The sequence below is a fragment of the Pteronotus mesoamericanus genome, unplaced genomic scaffold (assembly GCF_021234165.1).
Source record: "Pteronotus mesoamericanus isolate MK-2021 breed Mesoamerican mustached bat unplaced genomic scaffold, CSHL_Meso_final contig_265, whole genome shotgun sequence".
In the NCBI taxonomy this organism is placed as follows: Eukaryota; Metazoa; Chordata; class Mammalia; order Chiroptera; family Mormoopidae; genus Pteronotus; species Pteronotus mesoamericanus.
The window spans coordinates 827005-846582 of record NW_026555113.1 but is presented as its reverse complement, the minus strand read 5'-3'; the positions used below and the strand labels follow the sequence as shown (position 1 = coordinate 846582).

Genomic DNA, 19578 nt, shown 5'->3' with positions numbered 1-19578 from the left:
TCAAACCCGCAGCGCAGCCTCTGAGCACCGCAGCTCCGCGGTTTGCCTTCTCGACTGCAGACCCAGCCAAGGCATGTCCCCTTCGCGGCTGACCCAGTGCTTGCAGGCCACGCCGCCCGCCGCCGTCCCCGCCGCGGGTCTGGCCCACGGGAGTGTCAGTGCGGGAGTGGAAACGGAGCGGAGCCCATGAGGTGGGAGGGCCCTGCGGGACCCCGGTCCTGAGTGAGAGACGTCCAGGGAGGTGGGCTTCTCCCTCCTCCGCTCTGAGCCGGCGCCCGGGGGGCAAAGCAAGCCACGTGGGATGCGGCGGGGTGAAAGTTAGCAGGGGCAGTCCGGCGTACCGGCTGAAGGAGGGCAGAAAACGCCACCTCCAGTTGACACCGCGGCCAGATCCGGGTGTCCCTCCGCAGCACAGTCGCGCCCAGGACTTGTCCCTTGAGTCGGCAAAGGGCCGAATAATACGCGCAATGACATCCCTCTCTGCAAGCAGGCAGAGTTCATTAATTTTTAGAGACTGAGATAAAAATTCAAATTCTGCAGTCTAATGATTATGTAAAATCAGACAGGGACATACACCAGAGAAACAAAACCACTTTATTTAAATGTTAATTTAGTCATTTCGATAAGTAATTAAAACAAGTAGATAGTAATTAAAACAAGGACAGACATAAAAAGTGAGAAAAACGCACAGAAGCATAACAACAGGAGGCTTTTTTTTTTTTTTTTAATTTACTAGTTTTCCCTTCTAAGTATTCCAGAAACTGTCTACAGCTCTTACCCATTCATCACGGGCAGAAGCCTAATCTCTCTGAAACATGAGGCTGAATTTTTACAAATGCGATTAAAATTATTGAGTAAGTGGCATTGAAACAGCCATTATAGAAATCTGCAGGCTGGAAAACAGGATACAAAACTGCACCACCCGCCAAGATGGACAATTTTCACTGTTCAATGTTCGCTTTGTAGCCTTTTCAACACACACGGGATGAAACTTCGCAACTGTTAATTAAAGTGTGGGTCCAATATTGTATTCTTCTGTGTTCACTTAATATACCCTCATAACTATCCTTTTTCACATTGCTACACAGCCTTCCTATTATTTTAATGGTGACACTGTATTTCCTCTATTTTTGTTTATCTCATTTCTCTAGATTCAGCATGTTACCGTTTTACTTTTTCGATTATCCACGTATGAAAAATTCCCCAGGATGAGTCAAAACACAGATATTCTTATTCCCCTCGAATGAATCATCCCGCTGTTTTCCGAACACCTGGGGCAACGTAAATGATTCAATGAATGATGGCATCAGGCTTATCAATTACAAAAAGGGCGCAGGAAGTATGACTGTCACCCACAGGCCAGCCCAGGGGACTGTTCCGGCCAGGCCTGTTAGGTCGAGGGCCATTGAGTGGCGGTGAAGCCAAAGCCCTGTTTGTGGACGTTCTCGGTCCCCTCATCTGACGGAAGAAGGGTCTGCACAGCATCGTCCTCAGAGACCGTCCCGGCTTTAAATTCCTGAATCTCCGGCCCGAGGCAGTCACCCGCCCTGCGGAGGATTCCTGCTCTCTTACGTCCTAGATGGATGGAGGGATGGCCCCAAGCTTCTGTAGGAACGGCAGCCCCCGTGACGGATCAGGACGCTCGGGAGGACGTAGGAAGCTGTTTCAAATGCGCTTCTACGGGAAACGAGACAGCGTAGCAAGAAATGGGGACAATTCCCTGGCCGGTGGAACGGGGACACGGAGGCAGGCGACTGGCTCCAGGGAGCGCCACCCAGCACCCCCACCCACCTGCCCCTTCTCCCTTGCACGTCCGCTCCCCGAAGCAGGAAAACTTCAGGACGACGAGGCTCTGACCCCCGTCACAGAATCTCAGGGACAAACCCTCAGGTCTGCTGACCCCAGAGACAGAGTTTTGGTCAAGTGAGAGGCGACATCCAGGCCTCAGTTGTGTTTCAGCTGCAGACCCCGAAAAGCAGGACAAAGGGCCGCCGTGGCTGTGTCAGGACCAGCTGCCAAGACGAATGACCCTCTGCCTGGCACCGACCAATCAGCAGAGACCATGGCCCTGAGCGGACACATGTGGAGAGCTGATGACTATTCTAGTAAGATCCTCCCTGGACCTCCCCTAAAAGTCCTGCCTTTGGAAAACAGATAAAAACCCTTAAGGCCAAGGACCCGGCGCACGCTCTTTCTAGAGCACGCCCACGCCTTTCTTGGCTTTCTTTTCCAAGGCGCAGGCGCGGCTCTTTGCTCGCTTTCTCCAAGGGCCCTCCCGTGGCCTCGGTAACGTGTCTCCTGAGCCCATGCCGCCCAGATGGCTCCCTTCTGTTTGTGACTTTCTCTGTGGCGGTCGAAGGCAGCTCCGCCAGCCGGGCCCCTCTGGTTGCTTTGACCTTGTCTCTCCTACCTGAAGCCCTTCCGTGGCTTCACGGTCCCCAGCTTTAACGGGCATGCTCTTGAGGTCACCTGGCCGTGTGGTGTGTGACCTTTCCCGCGAAGGTCAAGGACTGAGAGCCCACAGTGCCGCTAACAGAGAGAGAGAGAGAGAGAGAGAGAGAGAGAGAGAGAGAGAGAGACGCGCGTGGGGAAGGAGGCAGTGTCCTACTCGGCAGAGAAAAGTTGAGTGAGATTTTTGAGGGCCTAGGCGGCCATCGCCCAAGTATCCAAAGACCCCTGTTGGGGCAGGAGAGAGATGGACAGTGTTCCCTGTCACTGGGAAAATGCGGGGTACATAATGTAACAAAGACCTTTCTCTAATTTGTTAATTTGTGGACAGAAGAGTCTTACAGGGGCATAAACATGAAATCCATTGTTTGACATTTAAATTATTAAAAAGGAGAGTAAAATAGAACGTCCTGGAATGCCTAGGGTATCAACTATGTAATTCAAGTGAAAGCTCATTTAAGGCCGATTTTTCTCCCCCTTATGTGCAGCGGTCGGAGGTTGCCCCGGCCATGGTCCCCTCCTGGCCCCGGAGGCCGCGCGCCCCACCTTCTGTGGGGAAGGGGCCAAAGTGGAGGTGCCGGGGGCCGTGCCCTGAGGTGCACGGACGCGGCCCTCCTCAGGGTCTGCCTGCTGCGGTGAAGAGGCCACGCGCCACCCTGCCCAGCTCAGAGGGGGCCCGCGTGGCCGCCTCACACGCTCTGAGGCCGGAAGCAACCCCATGGGAGGGGCTGACACGAAAGCTTTCTAACTAGAAGCAGGTCACGGTGGGCGGCCATGTTCTAGGCCGGTATTTTTCCCTAACAAAGGTCAGCTTTTGCCTTGACTGAGCAAAGGCTGTTGTCTTTTTGCTTCTACGAGAACAGACCTGGTAACATGCCCTTGGAATCTCAGGGGAACTTCTGTTTTTCCAGACCCCTCATTGTGACTGTTACCGTGTCAGCTGCTGCCTGCTAACGAGCCTGCACCCACCTGTGTAAAAGCAGCAGGTGTCTATCGCTTTCCTTTTGATCCAATCCCAGAAGTGTCCCCCTCTGCTCTCTCCCGCCTCCCTCCTCTGCCACCGGGGGACCTCACGTAACCCCTCCTGCCTCCTCCTTTGACTGTAACGGATAAAAGACGGTGCACAACGGCCACTTTCTGGAGTATTTTGCTCATTCCGTTGAGGTTTTCCTTCCCAGCAGCTATCGTGAGTTTGGCCCGAACCAACGCCCCAAAACTCCCTGCAGCTGTGGGCGTCTCCTGCGTTGAACTGCCCAGCGCCCCGCGCTCACCCTGCGTGGGCCCGCGGCTGGCCAGGCTGCCGCGCAGGAGCCGTGGAAGGCCGACGCCCACACCCCGCCGGCTCCCGCAGCCCCGTGCCCTCCCAGCGTTCCGAGGGGTGGGGCGGAGGCGCACGGAGCTTATGTGCCTGGCCCGGGTCTGTCGCCGCCGCGCTCTGGGCAGTTCCCAGGAAGGGAGGTCAGTGCCCAGGGTACACCCCAGGGCTAAGCCGCCCGTCCGTGACCATCGATTCCCTTCAAAGCGTCCCAGCTGCCCTGCCCGGGGTTTGGGTCTGTCTGTACCCCTTCCATGGACCCAGCCCAGCAATAAGCCCGTGGGACGCGGAGGAGCATCAGGAGGACGCTGAGGGCAAAAGGCCTAGCTAACGTGACCTTGGGAGGAAGCCTCGGTTCTCGGCGGCTGGGGAAGGAGAAGGGGCTAGGGGTCCGGGCGGGGCGGGCTGTTTTAAAACCCCGCCTCCACTGCATCGCTCTGAGTTCCCCTCTCGTTCCAGGCTGCCCGACAGACGACAGACGGACCCACGCGGCGGGGACAGGCGGCCTCGGGGCACACCTCCCTTCACTTCAGGTTGCGTATATCAAACAGACTCAAAGCTTCCGGACGTCAAATAAGAAGAGGCACCTGGCGAGTCCTCAGAAAGGCAAGGGGACAGAGCAGAAGAGCCGCGCTTCGGCCTCGGCCAGGGTCTCCCCCGGCCCCATCCCCCAGGAGAAGCCCTTCATGCCCCGGGCTTCTCTTTCTCAGCACCTGCTTGAGGAATCACAGACGGAAGACAGACGTCAGACAGACGTCCTTGGCTGGATCCCACAGGAGACTGTGCGCTCCGGGCGGGGGGAGAAACTGCGCAGGGGGCCGAGGGGGCTCCGTGGTTCAGCAGGACCCAACCCGGAGTCTCTGTGATCTACACGGGCCCCCGAACCCCCTTCCCCTTCCCCTTCCCCTTCGGCCGGGGTCTAACAGGAGGGCGCAGACGCCACTCCGGGACAAGGATGACCTGGGCGTGGCTGTGAATGGGGCTCACGGGGCTGTGCCCACTTGGCGCCCCACAACCATCTGTCAGGCGAGTGACTAAGTGACATTTTAAGAAGAGAGGGACTGCCCTCCGTGGGGCCGGCCAGCTGATCTGCGGGACGCAGTCCTTCCCGTTCAGCTGCCCGAATGCAGCTTCTGAAGTTGCCTCATTACTTGGCTCAAACAACTTCAGTGAAAATAAATGACGTGTCACGAGCTATCGATCTGAGAAGGGGAAGGCAGTCCACTGGCTCGTATTTCATGGCTAAGTGCAGTGGGATGCGCGCGGCGCTGCTTTGGCTAAACTGACATCCTCGCAGGAAATATCGACAACACGGTGGCATTAAAACGCACTTACCCTCCGCCACTGCCTGGCGGTTTCCCCCTCTCGATTCCTATCAGAAATCCATTTCTGCAATGGCAGTGCTTGGAAGTGGGTGGAATCCGAGTTCCGCGGGGCAGCCACGTGACCGAAGAGGATTTTTTTTTTTTTTTAATGCAAAAACGCAGGCATGTCCCTTCTCCCACGATCTCGCCCTGCGGAGCCCCGTTGAATTCCGAGAAGCTCTGGTTCGGGGAGCTGCGCCGGCCGCCGCCTCCCTGGGACCCCTCGCACCGCAGGCTGTCTACATGGAGCGCGGGGTTCACTCCCTCCCGAACCCCACCACCAGCTTTACTTTTAAAGGAAAAGGTTCCATCACCCCAACAAGAAACGAAAGGCACTTAAACAGCAAGTAAAATGCACTTGAGGAGGAAAAACAAGGCTGAGCGGCATGTGAACGAGGCCACGGACGGGGCGGTCCCGCAGGGGAGCCGTCCTTTCTTGTCTCTGCAACAGAGGCTTGGGGGGACCCGCCTGATCCTCGCCCAGTCACCCAGGAGCTCCGCCGTCACGCTGGGCTCAGGCTGCTGATCCGTGAACCCAGGGTCCCCTCTGAACCCCACCCGTAGACTTCCGGGATTTCTAGGTTTCCCATTCATACCAGAGCCGTGTTACGACCATTCCGACCTGGAACTTCCTCAGTTTCTTCCCTCAATTTCCCCACCGCCGTGGACAAGATAGGGTTCCCCTCCCTGAACGTGCAGCTGTGGACCTTCTAAGGATGAGGATGAACAGTGTGTGAGAAAAAATTAATTGATTTTGGGTACAGCGCTTCAGTCCCGTGTTGGAGAAACAGCGTGAACGGCACAGAAACCCCATGTCGTCATGCCGTTTGGATCTTCGGGAGGACAGGTGTTCCCCGACGACACGCAGGGGCATTCGCGCGGCTGAGCCCTGGTTTTAAGGCGCCAACATCACTTACTGTCATTACCATGAGTACCGTCGGTACCTGCACAGATACTTGTGGCCCTGCAGCCAGAGACGCGTGGTTTTGGTTTTTAAATTGATTTTACTGAGAGAGAGAGAGAGAGAGAATTTGTGGTTCCACGTATCCATCTATTCATTGGTTGCTTCTTGTATGTGCCCTGACCGGGGACTGAACCCGCAACCTTGATGTATCAGGATGACGCTCTAACCCACTGAGCAACCCGGTCAGCGCGAGGCGAGTTTGGGTTTTAGGATGAGATGGAGCACATCCTGCTGAACCGTTTGCAACATGTGACCGCTGTTGTCCCGTAAACGTGGGAAGCCGGGGGACTTTATCTTTCAATTATCGGCGATCTGCAACACTTGTGTTCAACACCTCAGAGAAACGTCCCGCACCCTGGCTGAAACTGGGCTTTGATCTTATTAAATTAGCGCGCTTTCGATTTCTCATGATCTGCCGTTGCTCAGCCTGGAGGAGCCAAGCCCATGGCTTCTCCGCGGCCGTACGGGAAGTTGAAACTGAAAGTCATTTCCTGCAGGGGAGACCAAAGAAATCATCCCGGTCATCAAAGGGGGCACTTACAATTTTTTTGCCTTCTATTAGCACTGTAGACGTATTTGTTTCAACATCCCGCAGTATCACGCTTCCCTTCTGTTCTCTGTAGATGAATTCTTTATCTGCAAGAGAGGAAATTAAAGAAGAAGCATGAGCCATCAAGGAACTCACTGAGCCTTTGACGGACACTTAGTAAAATGAATGGGCTACTTCTGAAAAAATATATCCAGCATTTCATCAAAAAGTCCTTTCAATGTGGGGAAATATATTTAGTTCCTCTTAACATAACCTCACGGGCGGCTTTTCTTTGAATCTTATCTCCTATTCCTGTTCTACACACTGACATAAAACACCAGAACGTGCTCTCGCAACATTTTTAGAATGTTCCAGATCTTTTGTGGGTGGGATACGCAGAGTGGACACGGCCGATTAAGGCGCCCGCTACCTTAAGGGATGAAAGATAACTGGAGCTCAACGGGCCAATTTCTTTTTCTTTTTTGTTAATCCTCACCTGAGGACATGTTTATTGCTTTGAGAGAGACCGGAAGAGGGGGAGGAGGGGGGAGAAAGAGAGAAAGAGAGAGAGAGAGAGAGAGAGAGAGAGGCAACCATCCACGCCAGAGCGAAAAGCATCGATCAGCTGCCTCCTCTACGCAAAGCCACACCCTCTCCGCGCCCCGACCGGGAACTGAACACGCCACCTTTCGGTGCACGAGGTGTGCTCCAGCCAGCGGGGCCGGCCGGGGCCACACCGATTTCTAACACCCGGAGCTCTGGGCCGACACCCAGAGCCTGGGAGGTTGTTTCCCTCGGTCCCCCAAGTTTCTCTGTCGCTCCCGCAGGCACTGGCTGATCCTCCAAGATCTTTGAATGGCTACCCTGTATCTTGAGTGACTGGTGACACTTTGAGTCACCAGTCACTCCCAGAAAACGAATAAAAGAGGCACGCAGACTCGTACGCACGCAGAGGGGCGGCGTAGGCTCATAGGCGGGTGCGCCTGCAGGTGCACACGCTGCCAGGCCGAGGGGACCGTTCTGCAGACGGGATTGTCGGCGAGACGGGGCGAAAGGACAGCTTTCTGGGCGAGGGCGGCCGCGCTGCGCCCGCTGGGCAGTGAAGCCATTTCCCACAGCAACGGGAAGCGCTGGGTGCGGACTGGATTCACTCTAATGGCATCATTCTTTCCTGTCTGCCTTTAGTCTACGTGATGGAATCACATTCTCCTTTTTACTCCTTACTCCCGCTGGCGGGGGCTTTCGTTTTCTCTCGTGTGTCCGGCTGGTTGAGGTGGAAGCTTAGATCTTCGGTTCTACTTTCCATCTTTTTTAATAAAACTGTGAAGCCTCAAAATTTCCCTCTACAGATGGTATGAGCTACATATCACAGACTTTGAGAGGCTGAATTACGTTACCATTCAGTTCGAGTTATTTCTAATTTTCCCTGTAATGTCTGCCTGGCCCAATAATTATTTAGAAATGTGTTTAATTTCCAAATATGTAGAGTTACTCTGGCCTTCTTATTTTTATAGATTTTTAATTTAAAGTCATGGGATCAAAGATGACCCTGTACATCGTTTTAGTCTTTTATCACTCATTACGGCATTTTTGTGGCCCATAGTATGGTCTGTCCTGGGACATGCACCATATGCACATGTAACAAAATATGGATATAGCTGGATTTGGTCCGTCCTTTTTCCTTTTTAAGGCTTGTTTTCTACTTGTCTCCTCAACATCTTTCCCCCTTTTTTGTTTCCTGGCTTTCATTTTGTCGTTGAATATTCGTAGAATTTTAATTTCCTTGTTTTAGCTGTATTTCTTGCATTTATTCCTGGTGCTTGTCCGAGGGATACTAACACACACCCCCCCGCCCCCGTCAGCCGGTCTACGAAGAGTTAACCGTGTGCTGCTTCTCATGGCATATGGTCGTCTGTCAAGGCGGCAGGGCCACGTCCGGTCCCATGAGAATTCTAATGGCGTGTATCATGTCAACAGAGTGTATATATTCCACAGGACGACGTTGGAATTATTGATGATACCAAAAGAGGGCTTATAAAGAAATTAAGAAGAAAATGCCAAAAATGGCTCTTGCATGTACCCGCCCGCTATTTACCACTCCGATGCTCTGTATTGTTGGTCACGGTCTGAGTTTCCACTGGATTTCACTCCCCTACGTCACGAAGGGCTCTCCTCAGGATTCCAGGTCGTATGGATCTACTGGTAACCGATCCCTTTACATTGGTTTTCTCTGCCAATGTCTTCAATTAACCCTCACCCTTGAAGGGCATTATCTCGTAACAGAGATTTCTAGGCTGACAGGTTCTTTTTTTCTTTTCTTGTAGCATTTTGGAGTTTTGTTCTACTCTCTTCTGGCCGCCACGGTTTCTGATGGAAAATTGGCCGTTTACTTGGTTGTTGTTTCCTTGCGTGTTTTTTCCACACATTTCCCTTGTGCTGCTCTTAAGGTTTATGTGTTGTGTTTGGTTTCCAACAGCTTGACTCCGATGCCTTTAGACTGGGCGGCTTTGTGTTTGTCTTGTCTGATGTTTGCTGAGCACCTTGTATCTGCAAATTTACATCTTCCTCAACTCTTTAGCCATTAATTGGCCAAATATCTCTTTGCTCCTTTAGCTACGCCTTCTCCTGGTATTCTAAGGGCCCGTTCGTCCAATTGGCTGTATCGTTAAATTGCCTCTGTCATAGCTAATGTTTGCCTGCTTGACCTTTCTTTCAATAAGAACGTGCCGTTGCAATTTTGAAATCGAAGACAAATCAAGAATTTTGCATTGCAATGGATCGTGATGGGGATTCCTCCTCCCCCGCAGATCCTCGAAATCTTGTTTCATAGATTTTGTGACAGCTGTATCAGACCAGCAACCTTCTACCCTGTGCCACCAGAATTTTTAAAACACGCCATGCCTGACTATTTAGTCAGGGGCTTGGACCTCTTTTCACTTAGACTGTCCAACAGGAAAGTGACGACGGCCAACGCAACAGTAGCCGTCTGGTGTGAATGAGTCAAAAGGACACCAAAAAGCCACACTCCGTGGGAACTCTTAAGAAGCACCCAACGTGAGGTTCTTAAGAAGAGAGACTTCCTGCGGAACATGTCACCCGCCGCTGCCGTGCCAGCCGCGCCTCCAGGCTGCGCCCGCAGCGCCACCAGGCTCTTCGATCTGGGCGCTTGGCTGATTCTTCAGAGCGGAAAGTATTGAAGAGCTGGAAATAAGTCTCTCGATTGTTAGCAGCAAAAGTGATTACTTCTCGTTTTAGGCTGTTTCCTCACACTGTAACAGAAACAGAGAGCAGGGCAACACATAATTTTCTTGCTCTTCCAAAAAGAAGAGAAAATGCCAGTCATTTACTCTGAGCTTCATATATCAGATGACTTCATGTGGGGCCAATTTTTGCTGGACAATCATGTATCTTTTAGAAAGCCCTTTCGAAGATCTCATCTATGATAAACACTTTAAAAACACGGTGGCATTTCATGGTCCTATCGATTTCTTAACAATTGCGATCATTTGGTTCTTATCGACAAGTGTGATTTGTGTATGCTGGCTGGTTTTGAAGAGCGTAATGATCCTTCATTGTACGGGTATCACAAAGCCTCCATGCCCGTGAAGGATAGATTTTAATTCCTGAAACAAAGACCACACACAATAAATGCAGTAAATTTGATTGCCCTACGATGATCTCCTTTTAATTGTAATCAATGCTAATGGGAACAACGTTCTATTGTTGCTTTATTTTCTCCCCAGATATAACTTGTGTGTTCCGATAACACACAGCCTACAATGTATTTCCTATGCCCACTGACACCCGTGCGGCGGTGATAAAATAGAAGACCGGACAGGCAGTCCCGGCACCGCCGGCAAAGCTGCCTCCCAGCGGGCGGGCTCAGGATTCCCACCATCGCTGGCCGGCTCCGGTCTGGGACCAGAACCAGGTCGGACGCCAAGGAGAGTATTAAAGTTGATACGACTCAACACCCCAGTCGGAGAGGCTCTCCCTGGCCGGCAACGGGACCTTTAGAGCCTCCGTGGGAATGGTGGTTCTAGACGAAAGCTCATTAGCTGTGTCTACGTTCATGATTTTTTTTAAAAAGGCCACTGACGAAAGAAACAGCTAATTGCATTGACTATCGTTGGAGGATGTTTGTCAGTCAGTGGGTGATTTAAAAACTGATAAAGAAAAGGAAAATATCAAGAAAGTTTCCCTTCCCTCCCATTCAAACGGGCCAGGGAAGGAGAGCTCCGTGCTCGGAACCGGGCGCCGAGCGGAAAGGCCGACGGGTTAGAAGGCGGCCATCCTACAGCTCCTGGGGAGCAGAGGCATCAGTTGCAAGGGCTACAGGGCAGGACCAGGGACAGTGAGTCCCGTTCGTGGCCCCTGAGGGGACAGGCAGCGCTGCTGATGAAGTGCTACCGAAGAAAAAAATTGAGCTCAACTCTAATCACCTATTAGCAATGACAGGGAACACAGGGAAGAGAGGGCCATTCTAAGCAACGCCATACGTACAACACTATGAGAGACTGTAGCTCAAAGGACTTGGTTTTTTTCAAGAAATGATGGCATTTATATGACAACTGGACATTTACACACTCATAGGATAATTGAGATTATTAATAGGATTCATAGAATACCTAGTGCTGTTGAGAAGGTACTGTTTTTGTTTGGGGGTCTTTTTTTTTTTTCCGTGTAATACAGTAGCCCTGTTCTTTTCTGTCCAACAAGGTAAGTCCTCGTGTTTTTGAGACGCGCACGGTGAAACGCAGGAGGATAAAATGATACAGTGTATCTGGGCTGTGCTTTCGGGTAACAGGGGAGGCCAGAAATCGGTTGGCAGACAAAGGGCGTAACACCGCCCCCAGGCAGTAATTGTGCACGGTGAGTTATGGACACATGTACATTATTTACCTTATTTCCTTTGGCTTAAATTTTCTATGATAAAAAGCTACAAGTCGATTGTGAAGCTTGAGTCGTTTAAGAAAATCAAGCAGCTTTCATAAAAATACGGCTCTGGCGGCCGCTTCCAACCTCCTCTCTCTTGTTCGGCTTGGCGCGAATCTGTGCCTTCAGAACCAAGCTCGCGCTTTGGCGGCGGGCGGCCGGGGTTCTGTTGCACGTCCCTAGTAACCGCCGGCCCGTAAATTAAAATTCTGAAATCTTGCCTCCAGCGTCAGCAGCCAGGGATGCAGATTGGCAGCCGCGAATGTCAAGTTTTCAATCCAGGTGTAGATCCTTTGCTGCCAGCCAAGAGGGAGTTCTCCTTTGGCTTCCAAAGACAACAATCATTAGAAAGCTGATAGCAGAAGTTATACTTATTTGGGGAGCTATATGCCAAATGCAAATGGTTTTAGTTGGATCACTTTTATAATCTAGGACTGTGTTGCCAATTGACAGCTTTGAGCCACATGTCCCTATGAATATTGAAAGTTAATTAAAATGAAATAAAACAAGAAGTTCTTATTTGCACGAGACACTGTCGAGCGCTCAACAGGCACGCCCAGCAGGGGGCGCTGGCTGGGGCCGGGCAGGTACAGAGCATGTCCGTCATCGCAGAAAGCGCCTTTGGACACGCTGTCTAGAAGGGCGAAGTGGTACGGTGTGGTCCCAAAGATGCCTTAGTGCATGCCACCGTGTACCTTCAATCTGAAAATTCACCCCTCACGCCATAGCGGTCACAGAGGAAACCAAAGCTGTCCTCCGAATGTGGTCGGCCGACTACCTGCGATCCCTCTTGACAGTGTGGCTCCACGCTCAGGGACGATGACAGGTGGAAGAAAAAGACCTCCGGAGGGTTAAATGGTATTTCCAGGCTCTCCCGAATGCCGCGCGACCTTAGAAAAGCGCAGCAGGTGATCTGGTGAGTGGCAGCCCAGCAGTCGACCCCTGACAGACGTGCCGAGGGGCAGGGAGGCCACTCCAGGACATGCGAGTGTTTTAGGGCGTGTCGGCACCCACGCTGCGCCTGCCTCCCCCCAGAAAGGCCCAGCGTCGTGACTGCGACCTTTTGTCTGAGCGGAGCGAAGCTGCACGTAGCTCTCCAACACACCGGGGAACATCAGTACCAACAGAGACGGCGAGGCAATAGAATGGACGCGCATTTTACTACAAGTAGGTAAGTGACTTAGTTTCTCGCGCTTGGGAACGGCGGGAGTCTCCAAAAAGATCAAGGATGGGCTTTAGAAGCCAAATTCACAAGTAAAGAAAACAACCAAGCGGCATTTTATTCGTTTAAAGAGTATTTATCATATGTTTCTACTCTGCCAGACCTTTGGTCGGCACGCACCTTGAATAAGCCGCATTCCCTGACTTAACGAAAGCTGCAAGCAACGCTGCCCATTGCACGGTGGTCCCGGTGTGCCTCTACGGCCAGGTTCCACCGTCGTGATGGCGTCGCCCTAGAACAGGTGACTTCCGGCACAGTAATCATTCCGGTACTGCTCTTAGGAAGTAAGATTTTCTGTACAAGAGAAACGGATCCACGCTGAAAATCGTGAAGTTCAGTTAAAAGTGAAAACGTGACAATGTTACGTTTGTATAAAACACATCAAGAGGATGAGATGTTTATTTCTAAAAGCACGTCTTTGCCAGTCTTGTCCCCAGAAAGGGACTGGGTGCACGGTTACCCTAGACACCCAGATTTTGGTTTCTAAGGACCGTCCTCACCGAAAGACGGTGGTGCCTTTGAAGATATGAGTATTTCTAGATGTGAAACACAGAAAGGACAGTATGCACCTGGAATGTATATATTTTTTACATTTTTTTATTTACTGATTTTAGACAGAGAAGGGAAAGGGGAAAGAGAGAGAAAGAGAGAGAGAGGGAGGGAGAGAGAGAGAGAGAGGAAAACATTGATTTGTTCTTGCACTTACTGACGTACCCACGGGTTGTTTCTTGTGTGTTCCCTGGCGTGGGATGGGGCCCATGACCTTGGCGCATCAGGATGGCACTCTAGCCCACTGAGCTACCCGGCCAGGGCGGAACCGGGGATCTTTTATCAGCCGGAAGGCAAGGACGTGTTCAGTGAGAGATGGATCGTGTCCCCGCGGCCAGGGTGGAGTGCGAGAACAGCCCAGGTCTGCGCCCCACAGTGCCCACTGCCCTCGCCTCTGACGTTCCTGGACCCTCCTCTTGACCTTGGGCTCAGGCACGTGACTCGAAGCGGCCCGTGGAATATGGGCAGTCAGCACTGGGAAAGCCCTCAGAAAGCCCACCTCGTCCTCTCCCGGCTCCTGCCGTTGCCAGGAGACAAGCGTGTCTAGCCTGGGTTTCAGCCCCAGGAGGGGAAGCAAACGTGGAACACACCTGAGCTGCCACAGTGACCCGAGACCAGGCCCAGCCAGGTCGGCCGGCAGCCAGGGGGCTGCCCCGTACTGCGAGCCAGGCAGTCAGCAGAAAAGCAGGGTCGGAACCAAGCAGCAGCAGACGCCCAGATGGCGACCGGTAAACACTGTGTGTCCCCGAGTGCGCGTGGCGGCTCATCGCCCCTGTGGCCACAGGGACCTGCTACGGGCACAGAAGAGCCAGCGCGGCGGGCGCCCGCGGACGAAGCCGGGAACACCTGCGCATCGGTTCCCACGTGCTGTCACCGCAGATTAAAACACATTGCGGGCGGAAAACTACTCATGAACCTGTAACGGTCGTCACAAAAGAAAAGGAAAAAACCTTCATTGTGTCCCACTGGGGCAACCATCACACCGACCTGCTATGGTGAACCTGGTCATAAACACGAGTCATTCGGGGCTTACCCTGCGAGTCCTGCAGTTCCGGGACGGCATCGACGAGGGGGCGCCTCCCGTCCGAAGACAGCCCGCTCACCGAGGCGGGGGGAGCGCGACGCGAGGAGATCAGCATCTCGCCGCCCGCCCGGAGTCCCCGGTTCAGATCAGGCTCACCGACAAGTGCTACACCCGCTGCGCGCACAGCCAGAGGGGCATTTTCCGGGTACCCAGACAGCGGCCCAGGGGCACCCGCCAGTCTGCACGGAGCCTGCTCACAACGGAGGGGCTGGGCGGTCGGGCCCTGAGCCCAAGGACCAATGCTGGCATCGCTAAGAGGGGGATCCCCCGGCGTTACCGACGACGGGGTGGAGTCGCTCCGTGAGGGGGCAGTGAGACCAACCCAGGCTGTGGGAAGGCAGGGAAGTAACTCGTATCCCAGGAAAGAGACGCGTTGCCCTCCCGCACCAGACACTTCAGAGACAGGATCAACTGCTATAAACATAATCCTTCCCTTGATCCTCGCCCGCAGCCCAGCTGGGAAAGGCCACCGAGGCTGTGCCGAGAAGGAAGGAGAAAATCCTATTATGCCCTGGGAATTCAATTATACCAGGGCGTTGCAGTCACTTCTGTAGACATGATACTGCTGCGGGTTATGGGAGAGTGCACCTTGGTAGACGCCTGTGTTACTATTCAGGGATGAAAGAACGTGGTAGGACTTGCGTTTAAAATTTTCCGCAAAAAATATTGGTAGAGGACACAAAAATGATGAAAGCGCTGAAATCAACTGGTGGTCGTTTAATTGTTCACTGTGCGGTCCCCTTCAATAAAGAAGGACAACGGCGCAGCCCCGGCTTCCAGGACCGTACATGAGGCCGGGCGGGCACAGGCGCCGCGGGCCCGGCTGCGAGCAGGGTGCGGTGGGGCAGACGGCCGGTCGGGCCAGAGCAGCCGCGCAGGGCGGGGGAGACCCGCCGGGAGACCCCAGGCGCCCCCACCCGGTTCAGGATGCTGATTCTGGGACTTGAGCAGCTGCCTGCAAAGTGGGGAGCAGGGCTGCGAATATGTGTCCTCAGGTCTGGGTTTTGTGTTTTGTTTTTTGTGGTTTTTTTTTCCTGGCTTACATTGCAAAAGTTGTTAGAGGAAGACACTGTTGGCCCAAAAGATGTACAGCGGTTCTTATCTTTCAGATGAACGCACGTTTCAAATTACGTTCCTTAAATGCCAGCAGCACGCCGTGACCGAGACAAAGCGAAGCTGACCTCCCTGAGACCAGACGCCCGCCGCGGCCCGCCCCGCCTCGCTCCCCGCTCGGAGGGTGTCACACGAGAATCCCATCCCGGGCGGCTTAATTGGCCCCCTCTGCTTGCCGGGCCTCCCACGGCCACTTCGCCCGTGTGTCAGGACGACCTAACCGGGAAGTCGCTGTGTCTGACTTTCCTGCAGGAGCTTGAGCAGTGGGATAAATGAGAGAAACCACACGCGACGTGTTCTGTCTGCTTTCAAGGACGCATCAGGGGCCTGTGCACTGTGAGTCTGACGGTGTGAAGTGGCACTTACTTGGGGAAACCTGAATTTGCGGACACAGAGTGGGGCTGCTGGCTGCCAGGCACGTGTGTGGGCCGGAGCCGGGGCCGAGGGGGCGGGCGGGCTGCCAGATTCTGCGGCTTTGAATTACGGTGCCACTGTGCCCAGATCCCCGCTCTTCCAACCGGGTAATTTCATAGACAAGTACTTTCACACTAATAGTGACCTCAGCTTGGAAATTACTTGCAAAGCAGCTCCATTTCAAAGATGATGTTTGTGGCTTTAAATTCTACTAGCTTTTCATCATAAGATCTGAGATGGCCCAGCTTTTGTCTTTGATTAATGGACCGCCCGGTCGCTTTTAGCATCTTTTAAATTTCCTTTCTTATTTATGGGCACGCTGTTTATGTGCGCCGTAGAGTCACGTTTAGACTTTTAAACAGCTTACTCTACGGAAGCCCCACTAGAAACAACAAAGCCAGGCCCCCTCTCCAGTATCTAACATGGTCAGCCACGTTCTTACGTGGCTAAGGAAGAAAAAACATTCATCTGTAGAATTAGGATTTTAAAGAATTTATTATGTTTATTGGGGTGACATTGGTTCATAAAATTATATGGGCTTCAAGTGTTCGATTCTATAATACATCACCTGCATATTGCGTTGCATTGTTTTTGCAATTTATTCATGCCCACAGGGTATCACGCTGCGTGAACCAAGTCAGAGAAAGACAAATACCACATGATTTCACTGCTATGTGGAACCTAAAGAACAAAATGAATAAACAAATGAAACAGAAACAGACGCGTAGACCCAGAGAACAGACCGGCGGTTGTCGGAGGGGCGGGCGGGGGGCGGGGGGCCGAGAGAACGGGGCCTGGGGACTGAGAAGTGCAGACGGGCAGTCACAACAGTCACGGGAACGACATTTAAGAATGTCTTCATCCCTCCTCTGAGGGCATGTTTATTGATTTTAGAGAAGGGGTGAGGCGGGGAAGAAGGTAAAAGCCTGAAGGCAAAGGGCCCAGGGTGCGCGCTCCCTCTGGGGAGCAGCGCCCACCGTTTCTTCCCCCCACAGGCCCGCGTCTCCTGACCCCTCAGGGACCCACGGACGTGCAACCAGGGGAGCAGTGGCCCGGGGCGGCCCTGCCTCGGCCCCCCTGTTGCTCCTTCCCCGCTAGGCCCTTCCTCGTTTCGCTGTCCCCGGCTCTAACAAACGCACCCTCCCAGCCACCCGGTCCCGCGTTGCGACACGGCCCCGCACGAAGTCAGGGACCCTCCCGCTCCCGGCCGCCTCGCTCAGGGCCAGGCCCCTGCCCGGGACAAGATGACATCGACCCCTTCCTGTCCCTCCGCTTGCTGTCCCCGCCCGTGGCTGACCAACGTCCCCTGCGGAGCCGTGCCTCAGGCGCCCCCAGATCCCTGGTGACGTGCGCTCACAAGCTCCTCAAAGGTCGCACCGGGGCCCTCCACCCCCCACCCCCCACCCCCGCAGAAGACCCCTGAGGGCTGACAAGCCCCGCAGGCGGCAACTTGGCGCTGGGTGTGAGCGCGCGCTGCTTCTTGAGCCTCTTCGTGTGGCCACTCCCTCAATACTCTCCCGGTGAGCCGAGTTCAGTTTCGTTCCTCCACATCCTTGTCATTTCCTAAGAACCAAGGGCCCTTAATCACGCCGCCTAAGCTGCTTTGCATTATGAAGGGCATACAGTTGGTGCTTAATACGCTGAGCGGTGAATACATTAAGTGGCGAAGAAGAAGGTGCCGTGACAGATTAGACACTAAATTTTGTTCCCCTGAAGGCCAAGCTTGACACCTGGTGGAGACTCCGGAAACCCCGAGGGCCCAGGCCTAGAAAAGCGAGGGCCGGCAGCCCCGGCCGCCGGAAGGGCTTTCTGGGGTAGGGGGGCCCGTCCCAGGACATCACTGCCCATTAGGGAGCGGAAATATGTGAGGGCGCATTAATCACCCTCACGCCTGAAAGTGCGGAAAGGAAGGCACGGCTCCGTGACGCCCCCACGCCACATCCGGGGGGGTGGGGGGAGCCCCGTGCTTCTACCCTACACAACGGTCTTCATTTCCGGAGAGAAAAGAAAACCGCTTTTTCCTTTCCAGGAGTTGCGGGTAATCAGGTGTTACGCGTTTTCAGCATTCCACGCGGAAACGAAGAGAGAGAAATTGCCTTTAAGTAGGTGATTTGGAGGCATTTAGCTAACTACTGAGTATCATGCTAATCCCATGGAGTCAGCGAGGGAAGCAAGGCAGCGTGCACTCTCTTAGGCAAAGAACATTCTCTCCCAAAGCACTTCCCGTTCGGGCCCTGCGGAGCCCATCTGCCGGGGGGCCTCTTTTTTGCAGGCAATTGTACTCTCATAAACTATGTTATTAAACACTAAACATGTCAGAGAGATGGGTTTCAGTCTATTCCACTCTCACTCCCATCGAAATACCCTGCTTCTAGCAGCATCGAAATCGTAAACACCTCGGATCTTCCCTGGAAATTCCTGAAAGTGTTAACCGGCAGCAAGCGTCGTTTTGAGTATCGTGACACGTCAGAGCTGAGAACCAGGTCGTTTTGGCCGCGCAGGAAATACCTCCACCCACAACGCCAGGGAAGGAGGCGGAGCCGCTGGCAGACTAAGGACCGCCGGAAAATCTGCTCCTTTGTAAAAGCAAGGAGGTGGCCCAAATTGTCAAAATCAACTTTTTTCAAACTTCGACCATCTGAGGGGCATTTATTTATGTTTTTCAAAAGGCCGAATCTTGGCCAGGACAGCGATCTGTGTGGCCTCTCGACCCGTCCCATTCCGCCTCCCTGTCCCCAGCTCCGAGGCGGCCTTGGAGACCAAGGGCTTTGCGGTGCAGGCGGCCACGAAATCCAGCAGGGTCCAGCGGCCTCCGAGAGCCGCACTCCGAGAGGCGGCTGCCTTTTCCTCTGGCTCCAACCTGCGCCCCGGGCTGCGTCTGCATTCTCCCCACGCAGAGCTTGCTCCTCACAAAGCCTTTTCCCTGGGGCATGTGTCAGAAACCAGCCGTGACGAGTGTTTTCAACAGCAGCTGCTGGAGGGGACGGTAGCAGTCGCTGTCAAGGAAAAGTTGACCAAACACTTCACAGGAAGAGCTAGGGCACAAGATGGAACAAGAGGTCCCCGAGGGCTTTGAAAGCCTCCCGCCTGGGGCCGGGACCTGGCAGGCAGCTTGCTCGTGTGTGGTGGGGGCTGCGTGCCGCCGGGGGCGGGGGCCGCGGGAACGCCCCCGTCTCCCCCGGGCTGACCTTGGACTCCGCGCAGGCAGCCGCGGGAGGCCTGGCAGGTCGGGGCCCTGCGTGCGGGGCGCCCACGGCGCGGGGCCAGGATCGGAAGGAAATGGCTGTCAAATCCTCCCGCGCGCTCCCAGCTGGAGGCTTCAGGGTCTGCCATGAAGAGGACGCAGACTTCACTCAATTAGGCCGGGGGGCCGTTAACTGTGCAGACGGCACCGCCCGACAAAACACAGCGTCAGGACCGGAGAGCCGCTGCCGCACGAGTCTTTAAAATACCGGGGGTTTCCCCCAAACCGCGAGGCACCCGCAGAGGTAGGGCGGCCGGTCCGCACGCGGGAGAGAACGGCCGTCCATAAAGACGGTTCCTGCGGATGTTCGGGCATCGGACGTCTTAGGAAAAAGGTGTCTTTAAATGAGCTATTACATCAATAGGGAGATCAGCCAGTCAGAGGGCGACGAATACCA

General features: G+C 53.8%; 1 protein-coding gene across 3 annotated transcripts in view; it reads right to left on the bottom strand.

Annotated features, from left to right (window-relative positions):
• The window catches only part of DPP6 (dipeptidyl peptidase like 6), a 484609-nt gene that overhangs the window by 138022 nt on the left and 327009 nt on the right, over nucleotides 1-19578 (bottom strand). For all 3 annotated transcript variants that reach the window (XM_054574779.1, XM_054574777.1, XM_054574778.1), the window contains exon 4: nucleotides 6633-6727. In XM_054574779.1, coding sequence (XP_054430754.1) covers nucleotides 6633-6727 — 95 coding nt within the window. The remainder of the gene's footprint in view (nucleotides 1-6632; nucleotides 6728-19578) is intronic.